Genomic DNA, 10,439 nt, shown 5'->3' with positions numbered 1-10,439 from the left:
CACACACACACACACACACACACACACACACACACACCCCGGCGCGCGCGCGCACACACACACACACACACACAAATTCACATGCATACATGCTCAGTAAGTCCCCAGTTAGGTGGAAACAAGCAGGTCTAAAAGGAAAGCAAAGCCACTTACAATTCCAGTGGCGAGAGAATGCACCCTCAGCAGCTGGGGTTCTCTTCCAGCATTTTTTGTAACCAGGAAGACAGATTGGAATATTAGACAGACGAGTTTCAGAGGGTCACAGCAACAGGGACAACCATGACTGCGGGGAAAGCCCAAAGCAGAAGATAGACAGGAAAGGCAAGCATGTTGTTCAGGCCACCACTCAACAGAGAGGCCACTTGAGCCCCACCTCACAGGCACGGCATCACATGGCTAAAGACGGTAATAGTGGGGGAGCAAAGCTTAAGAACGACAAAAGTGTGTGGGGGGGTATAGGGAACTTTCGGGATAGCATTTGAAATGTAAATAATAATAAATAAATAAATAAAAAATATTAAAAAAAAAAAAGAACCCCAAAAGCATTTGTGACTCTAGATGCAACTAAATATGCCTAATTTGTCTTAGGAAGTTTCATGTCAAGCTTTTATCCAAAAACAATGTTAGCTTTTGAAATAGAAGAGAGGTCTTATGTGTCTCTAAGCTCTGGGATCACACAATGCTCTGTAAGAATTGATAATGCAAGTAAATTATCATTTATTCAGATTTATTTATCATATGCTAATAAGCATTCCTCCTGCATGTATGTATGTGCATCAAGGTCAAAAGAGGGTGTGAGATCCCTTGGACCTTGAGTTAGGGATTCTTGTGAGCCACTATGTGGGTGGTAGGAACCAGGCCAAGCTCCTCTGCAAGATCAACGAGAGCTATCGACCTCCACGCCATCTTGCAGACACGAGGATAAGTTATTTTTATTCAGAACCACAAACCACGTGTCCAGTCCCAGCTCTAGTCCAAGGGAGGCTCACAGTGTTGGAATTCCTATCTTGGTTCACTCCATCCTCTCCCAGCTATCTTGGTTTCAATGGAAAGGTCTACGTGTTACAAGAGACGGAGAGACAACCGAGGCTGACTTCCAGAGGACCACTACCTCTGACGCAGAAGTAATTCCCACTAGCCCTAAGAATTTGATTGAATTCACTTTTCAATTTCAATATCAATTGGGAAATAAATGTGCAAGGGTGAATGAAAAGAATAAAGCAGGTGGCCAAGCACAGGAGACCACAGGTCCTCTGACCCAAAGGCTTCCTCACAAAGACCGTCATCTGAAATGGGTTCCTTTGGGCCAACCAAATATTCTGTCAGTCTTCAAATGTCTGTGAGAACACCTACACTGGGCTCCGTGTCAGCCACTTATCAGGACTTGATGGACTCCACCATAATCTTATGACTACTGAAGGTCTCCACTAAAGAACAGGGCTGGGGGCTGACTCGGTGAAAAGCTGGCAGAGAATGTGAGTTTGCGTCTCAGCATCAGAATGTGAGTTCTGTGGCTCGCAACCTCCTGTAACTCCAGAGCTGGACCATCTCATACTCCCCTCTGCAGGTACCTGCACTCTCCTGTGTCACACCTCCACACATGCACACACATGGTGCAGGCCTTTAATGCAAGCACTTAAGGGCCAGAGGCGGGTGGAACTCTATGAATTAAAGATCAGTCGGATCTGCATAGTGAGCACTAGGTTAGCCAGGGCTCCATAATATGACCCTGTCCCAGAAAGAAAAGGAAGAAACTGAATTGATATATGTGTGGGAAGAAAGGGAGAAATGCCTTACAGTCCTCTTTGGTAAAGGCAGTTTCTTTGGGGAGAATTTGGCCAGGCAAAACCATCATTAGGGTGAATGGGGGGGCTCCAAGAAAGCCATTGACTGGCCCCGACCCTCTATGACTCTATTAGTCCCAATCTACCACGGTCATCAGCTCACTTCTCTCACGTTTACCTCAAGGCAACTTAAGGAACCAGCCTCAAAGAGAAGTGCTGAGGATAAAAATTATTTAATGACTCTACACTTTTGGCTATAAATACGACATAAATCCTATAGGTAGACAAATAATGTATACATCTCTTACTCTACTGTGAAGGCAAGATAGATGGGTGTAACGAAGAGGAGTGGAGGGAAGAAGATAGAAAAGCCAAACAGCGCCGAAGAGCATCTTTACTTGAGTCTCCACCCACAGAGGAACTCAGGATTTTAAAGCAGTGCCCCAAATCAGTAAGACCAAGCAGGGGCAGGTGATACGCCATGGGTGTTGTGCATTTATGAGGCTGAGGCAGCAGGACTGAGGGCTTAGACTAGCCTGACCTAGACTCTGTGGGCCTCTGCTGGGGGAGGAGGCTGCTGGCTATTTTAGAAGCCTTCAAGTCAACTTGTTTTTTTGGTTTCCACAAATGCCATTAAAGAAAAAAGGTTCTCTATGTTTTAGTATAGTTTAATGTCATTTAAGAAATTTGCTTCTATCTATGAAAAATCTCCAGAGACAAATACTATCTTTCTTCAGTTCCTTCATTTTCTGATTCAGTGGCCAAATTAAAGCAACTATGATATCTTCTAAGTACACATTTATTAATTAAAATCTTGCCCTATCTTAAATCCCAAGCTTCTAAGCCAGCCCTGGCCAGTGCTCTATAGAAAATGAACACTAGAATAGGTCCTGGGGGCAGTGTAGCTTTTAGACTATGAGAGTGCTGTGGGTATATATATGGGACTTCTGCAATCAGTTGTGGCCCTCTCACTATATACCTGTACGGCGGTCATCGGGGCATATCCTCTCCAGCTAAACTCAGGGAATGCCAGGGGATCAAATCCAAACCGCAGGTCTCTTCCATTAGGTCCAGTGCCATCTTCGACCTCATACTTCATGTGGTGCAAATCCGGGAAGTAGTAGTTATTTTCAGGCCTTTGTCAATCACAAGTAAAGGGACATGAATAGTTAGGTTCATGGGTAACCTGAATGTCTGTCCTAATAGATGCTGCTGAAGGAACACGGCCAACTCTCTAAGCCTATTAAATGAGAACAGGGGGAGATTATCCTCTCTCTTGCTCTATACGATTGCTTTTATTCTGGGAAATGCTGGCACAGGGCACACCCAACACCCACCCATCCCGAGCACTAAATTCAGGAAGTCACTTAGCATGAGTCATGAGATCACCAACATACCCCTACTGTGTTCTAGTGGCTGCCAACAATTAATAAAATCTAATAGCTGCCCCCTCCCTCCGTCTTCCCACACACTCACACATTTTGTAAACATCAGTAATTATGTGGCAGGCACTGTTGCTAAGCATCATGATATAATACTGCATATAGTAAACATATATGTATGCATATATATAAAACTTATATTATGTGTCTGTGTGCACGCATATGTGTACACATGCTCATGGTTGAGCACCTGTGGAGGTCAGAGGACAGCTTGCTAGGGCTGGTTCTCTCCTCCCGCTGTGTAGGTTCTGAGGATTGAACTTGGGTGGTCAGGCTCGGCAACAGGGGCCTTCACTGTCTGAGTCACTTATAGGTTCATGGATGAGTTCCTTCGGCAAGTCCAAGTGTGGCCATTATACAGAAAGCTTTAAAACACCCAATGCTAAGCGGTTTCCACGTTCAAACTACTCAAGAGTTCTTCAAGCCAATATATCTATTTTCCATATATATATATATATATATATATATATATATATATATATATATATATCATATATATGTGTGTGTGTATGTATGTATGTATTATGTAAAAAGGAATAACAATGGGTTTAAAGACATAAAGATCCATCAGTCAGCGGGAATAAAAGCCACGCCCCTGCACTGTGAGCACAGTGGGGCAGCCACACCCCTGCACTGTGAGCACAGTGGGGCAGCCACGCCCCTGCACTGTGAGCACAGTGGGGCAGCCACGCCCCTGCACTGTGAGCACAGTGAAGGCTGCTTGAATTCCAGCACAAGATTTACAAGGGTCCACAGGAGCGTTTGTCTCCAGTGCCTCAGTGTTCATCCAAAAATCCATTCTAAAGAGTTGCTGCAAACATGTTAAAACACCAACAACGTGAAAACAACATGATTGAGCCAAATCTATAAAGCAAACAAATTATAAAATATTTTGTAGGCATTAATATTTTGAGGACTTTTTAATGATATAAGAAATGCTTATGATATGTACTATTAAATAAATTGGTTTTAAAGTTTTCATAAAAGGCTAAGTTTTAATTGTAAATAAAATCAAACCAATAATATTTTACAAGGTTTTCTTAGAGAGGAACGGTGCAGATTTTTCTTTGCCTTTTTATTTGTATGAGTTTATTGAAATTTCTAAGATGAATATTATGATCATAAAAATTAGAGAACACAGTGAATGCCTTTGAAACTTATCAGAAATCAGATGCATGACTGAGCTAATGTTTGGGAAGACTTGGTCATAACGATGCACGTCTGCCCATCTGGAAAGACAGGCAGAGACCTACATTGATGGTTTATCACACTGTAGTGTGGTTTTTCACGCACTATCACACCACAGGCTGTATTCTCAGTATTTCACAGTATTTCCTGTGTACTAAAATGTAAAACGTCACTGTTTTCATCTGTTGGTGGGTAACTCAGTTCTGTTGCTTGTGTTATTTTCTCCTATGCTTCTCCATGTAGCTCTGGCTGGAATGCCCAGCCACAAGGGCCAATAAGAGAGACCAAGGGACAGTCCCAGCCAGGAGCACTCAGAGCCACATCAGAGAGTGCCCTAATTAATCTGCTGATGGAGCAGAAGGTGCTCGAGATTTTGAGAACTTTACATTTCTTGGAGTTTTTGGCATATGACTAAAAATCGAAGAGTTTTAGATTTCAATTTCTCCTCCTTCCACGGAGGAAAAACTTACAGTTGGGTCATCGCACCCAGAGTCACACATACTATATCCCTACCTGCCCCAGCCTCTGCCCTTCCTGCTTTTGTTCTTAGCTTCCTTCCCAGTTGCCTCCGTTTCAAGACTTTGCCTGCCCACCTTATTCTGACTCACCTGGCATCTCTACTCCCTCACCGAGGACACAAGCAAGAACTGAATGTCACTGCTCCAGAAGTCTGGGCAAGTGTGGGGCGCCCTGGAGAATGGAGCTGTCCCCTGTGTTTGACCCCTCCTTGCTGTGGCTTCTAGAGAGACTTCATCCTCCAGTGGGCATGCTGCGAACTGTTTGCACTTTATTTTTATAATGAGTTATTTGTTTGGTTTCTTCCAACTGTCCACTTTAGGCCTGTGGCCTTTGGGATGCAGGGGCTTTGTAGCTTATGCCACGGAACTGATCTTTATGGACACTGTAATGTCCTATTCTAATTAGCTTGCAGTCACATGTTCAGGTTCCAATTATACTGTCTGCTTCCTCTGCCTCCTTGGGATCGCTACAGATGGGGAAGGGAGAAGGGCCTTGGTAGCATGAGTGTATAAAGACACTTCTCGAAGACTCACCTCTGGCACTGCTTCCCCTCCACGTGCTCCCTGCACTGGCATACTCCCGAGGGCCCACTACACATGGTGCTGAGTGCTCCACCAATGTCACACTGACACCCTGAAAGTCAAGAAACAGTTGGGGTTACTACCAAACTGTCTCCCTGACAGATGTTCCCCTCCACAGGAGAAGACAGCTCTGATATTCTCAGCGCTGTATGGGCTGCTTCTTTCCTCTCCCAGACCCTGTATCAGGCAGGGGTGACCCAAACAAAAATGGCCTGTCTCTTCACAGTTCCACCTCTAGTTTCAAGATGTGTGACTACAGGCCAGCGGGTGGACACTGTTCTCCAGTGGCCTGGGAGCTAGTCATGGATAAGCAGCCTGAGAAGAGAATCTATCAGCTAAGTGCTTTCCACATGCTGACAGCATTTTCCCGGTCCAATCACACTAAAATATTAGTTGGGCGCCACCTGTTGCAGGAAATATTAAGATGAAACGGACAACTCTCCATGCTCCTGCTTCTCTCAGCCTGCCAACTCCCCGGCAAGGCTAGACCGGCAGGTTTCCCATGCTCCTGCCATGGGCAACTCTCTCCAGCTAGCCCCCCTCAGCTTCTGATTACTGTGTTCCCAGCTCTAGCTCACTTGTCCCTGGAGCCGCTAGTTCCTTCTCTGCCATAAACCCCTGTAATCAGCACTCCCACATTCCAGGAACCAAGTAAATCAAAACTCTTGAAGCTTATAATTAACCAATCAGATTTATATATCAATAAATTCTCAATTTACAAGATGCCAGTACAATAATTTCAGAACCAATTGATAACGATAAAAGCTGCCCACCTAGATTGGACAAATTATCCCAATTATTCTAACCTTATGATATCATAACTACCTGTGGCTATCTAAGGCCACGCTGGGTCAGGTTCTTCCTCCTATTTGTCCTCCTCCATCTTGGCCTTCTCCCTTCTCCCCAGACACTCTGCTCTGTAACTCTTAGCGCTGCCTCCCTTTTCCCTGGCCAATCACAGGCCTCCTGCTGCTCTAGTATCTTAGTGTGGTTGGACAGGGAAAATCTTGTCACACCACACAGATGTGGAAAGAGTAGCAGCAGACACCTGTAACTTCAGTGCTGACAGTGCAGAGGAAGGAAGATTCCCTGGGACCTACTGATTGGGGAGAGTCAAATCAGCAAGCCCCAGGGTTAGAAAAGACCCTGTCTCAAAAAATAAAGTGGAAATCAACTGAACGGGGTACCATACACAGAGGCACACATAGACATGAACATGAATACACATAAACAAACACAACACACACATACACACGGGGAAAGAGAGAGAGAGAGAGAACAGCATTGCTGTAAATAACTTTCATGAGGTGACCCATGTAGAAGTCAAGAGTAACCTTGTAGTCCACCCACTTCTGGAATTTCATTATTTAATACAAGCCTACATCTAAGTATCTGGCTTTTTAGTTAATATGAAATATGGCTTCAAGGTGGCTAAGCCTCAGTGTTAGTCAATATTAGCACACAGCCTCCAGCCCACATATGCAGTTTGTGAATGAACCAACCTTGTAGAGAAGAACTGGAAACAGCACCACCTGAGGCTCACTGCAAGTGTCAACACAATATCTGGCCGAGTTCTCAAGACAGAGTGTCCGAGCTCCATCCTTGAAAGTCAGCCACGGACAGTCAAGGCAGGGGTTCTGGCAGCCTCTGTCCTTTAGCACTTGGGCTTGCCCAAGCCCTGCCAAATGTATTTACCTTGACAGCCAAAGTAATTGCTCTTCTCCAAAGAGAAAAACCCATCTTCACAGGTGTCGCAGGCGTCACCAGTGACATGGGCTTTGCAGCTACAGTCACCGTCCTCCTATAGAACAAGGAGCCAAACAGCAGCATTTGATACACAGGATTCGCTAACCTTCAGGGTTGGAAGTGGGTGCATCGTACAACAGGAAGCAAGAGGGGTAGCCACGGTCAGGACAGCAGCTAGGGACTGGGAACCTGCTCCAGAAATCCCACAGTCAACCACTGCAGCATCCCACAGTCATCAATCCCATGGAAAGGTGCCGCACGTTACCTGCCCACACTCTCCAATTCCACTCAATGTCCCTGCCTCATGGCACTGGCACTCTGTGAAGATAAAAGAGGGTATCCGTGATCCAGGGGCTGCACAGGAACAGTTCCCTGGCTCTAGGGACATTACACGCCTACAGCAAAGCTCACAGGACTTTCCTGTGGACTTGAGCAACATTCACTCTGCACTGCTGGGGCCTAAATCAGGGTTGCTTTCTGGGTTAGCAGACGATCAATCAATACAATCTGTCTAGAGTAGTGGCTAGCCTATGGCTACTCCAGCACAGAGTTGATAAATGTTTCCAATGGCAAGGTCATTATTGGTATGCCTGAATAAAAATATACTCTTGCCCTAAAGATGGTCATTTTACTTAGACTTTTTGTTACGTGTTTTTATTTGGTATCCTGGCTTTAATAGTTGTATAAAATGAAGATGTAGGTACATGTAATTGTTATATTATGTGCATTACAACGAAAATTTAGCCAGAAAGAGTGGTTTATAAAAACAAAGAGTTCAAAGGCCTTCTCAAATAACAAAATTCAAATGGAAACAGTATAGATAAATCTTTGCCTGAAAATGGCAGTTTTGCCCTGGATGGAGGTGGGGGACACCAAAGCATTATACAGCATGCTGAACAAATCAAGTTGGTCTGACACAGAGCTCTCTTAACATAGCCCACCGAAGCAACTAAGCAGGGCTCCCATGGGCTCACAGAGACTGAAGCAGCATGCACAGGGCCCGCATGGGTCTGCACCAGGTCCTCTGCGTGTCTGTTATTGAGGTTAGCTCGGTGTTTCTGTGGGACTCCTAATAGCAGGAGCAGGTATGTCACTGACTCTCTGCCTGCGCTTGAGAGTCTTCCCTCCTGCGGGTTGCCTTGTCCAGCCTTGATATGAGGACCTTTTTGCCTTGTCTTATTGTATCTTTTTTGTCCTGTTTGGCTGTTATCTCTTGGAGGCCTGTTCTTTTCTAAAAAGGAAAGAGAGTGGTGGGGAGGGGTGAATCTGGGGGAGGTGGAGGTGGTAGGGAGCTGGAAGGAGTGAAGGGGGAGAACTGGTTGGGATAAACTATCTGAGAGAAAACTCTATTTTGAATAAAAAGAAAAGGAAGTGCTGTCTTGTCAATGCTGGCACTGGGGAGGCAAAAATAAAGAAGCAAGGATTCTAAAAGATGTGGCAGAACATGAGACAGCTTACCTGAGCATCCGCGGGGGTTTCCTTTGGCCAGATTCCAATATAATGGTTTGCAGACACTACATGTAGGACTTGTAACATGCTGCTTGCACTGACAATAACCCTTGAAATGAAAATCAAACTGATGTTTGGCATTTTGAAATCAAGACCTGTTTCAAACACGTGTTTTGAGCAAAGCTTTATTAGCAAAATAAATTTTGATCATGAAAGATAAGCCAAGGGATCCAATAAAGTCCAGAGTTACTTTAAAGAGTCTTTGAACTTTTAAAAAAAAGGGGGGGGGTATTTTGCAGCAGCTGGGAACCCCAAGGAACCCAGCAGACTGAATTTATTCCACCGGGGAAGATCATCAGCTTGCCTGCCCCTCTGAAGACCCCACAGTCTGAAGACCTCCCAGGAGATCTGCTACACCCTGGGCAACAGATCATCAGCTTGTCTGACCCTCTGAAGACCCCACAGTCTGAGAGCCTCCCAAGAAAGGTCAGGGTCACAGGTCTCCCAGGAGGTCTGCAGCAACCCAGGGACACAGGGGGCAGGTTCCAGACAGAGACACCCAGGCCAGTTAACACCAGAGATAACCAGATGTTGAGAAGCAAGCACAAGACCATAAGCAGCAGAAGCCAATTTACTTTGGCACCATCAGAATCCAGCAAACTCAGGATACCCCAACACAAATGAAAGCCAGGATGCTGACTTAAAATCCTATCTTATGAAGAAATTAGAGTCCTTTAAGGAGGATATAAATAACTCACTGAAAGAAATACAGGAAAACTCAGGTAAACAGGTAGAAGCCCTTAAAGAGGAAACAAATCCCTTAAAGAAATACAAGAAAACATAGTCAAACAGGTGAAGGAATTGAACAAAGCAGTTCAAAACCCAAAAATGGAAGTAGAAACAACAAATGGAGGCAACCCTGGAAATAGAAAACCTAGGAAAGAGGTCATGAGCTACAGATGCAAGCATTAACCACAGAATACAAGAGATAGAAGAGAGAATCTTAGGTGTAGAAGATCCCTTAGAAGATATTGGCACAATAGTCAGAGAAAATACAAAACATAAACTCCTAACCCAAAACATTCAGAAAATAAAGTGCACAATGCTAAGAATAACATGAATGGAAGAGAGCAAAGATTCCCAGCTCATAGGACCAGAAAACATCTTCAACAAAATCAAAGAAGAAAACACCCCAGCTTGAAAAGAGATGGCCATAAATGTACAAGAAGCCTCTAGAACACAAAATAGATTGAACCAGAAAATAATCACATAATAATCAAAACACTAAATGCACAGAACAAAGAAAGAATATTAAAAGCAGTAAGGAAAAAAGGTCAAATAACATATAAAGGCAGACCTATCAGAATTACACCAGAATTCTCAACAGAGACCCTAAAAGCCAGAGGAGCCTGGACAGAGGTCATGCAGATCCTAAAAGAACACAAATGCCAACCCAGGCTACTATACCCTGCAGAACTCTCAGTCATCATAAAAAGAGAAACCAAAATATTCCATGACAAAATCAAATTTAAACAACATCTATCTACCAATCCAGCCCTACAGAGGATTCTAGAAGGAAAACTCCAACACAAGAAAGGTACTTACACCAAAGAAAAACAAGAAATTAATCATCTCAGGACAAAACCAAATGAAAAAAATCACATACACATAATGCCACCTACAACAACAAACATAACAGGAACTAACAGCCATCTGTCTTTAGTATCTCT

The 10,439-nt window shown here is 44.3% G+C and overlaps 1 protein-coding gene across 1 annotated transcript in view; it reads right to left on the bottom strand.

The window, feature by feature from the left end:
- Lama3 (laminin subunit alpha 3) overlaps positions 1-10,439 on the bottom strand; it is a 240,668-nt gene that overhangs the window by 124,800 nt on the left and 105,429 nt on the right. Inside the window, exons 15-19 of the mRNA XM_021215025.2 lie at positions 8,719-8,818; positions 7,526-7,578; positions 7,210-7,315; positions 5,467-5,566; positions 2,764-2,920 (exon numbers count right to left, since the gene is read on the bottom strand). Of these exons, the coding sequence (XP_021070684.1) occupies positions 2,764-2,920; positions 5,467-5,566; positions 7,210-7,315; positions 7,526-7,578; positions 8,719-8,818 (516 nt within the window). The remainder of the gene's footprint in view (positions 1-2,763; positions 2,921-5,466; positions 5,567-7,209; positions 7,316-7,525; positions 7,579-8,718; positions 8,819-10,439) is intronic.

Source organism: Mus pahari, chromosome 15, assembly GCF_900095145.1.
Source record: "Mus pahari chromosome 15, PAHARI_EIJ_v1.1, whole genome shotgun sequence".
Lineage (NCBI taxonomy): Eukaryota > Metazoa > Chordata > Mammalia > Rodentia > Muridae > Mus > Mus pahari.
The sequence above is the reverse complement of the archived record's forward strand: the minus strand, read 5'-3'. Positions and strand labels throughout refer to the sequence as shown.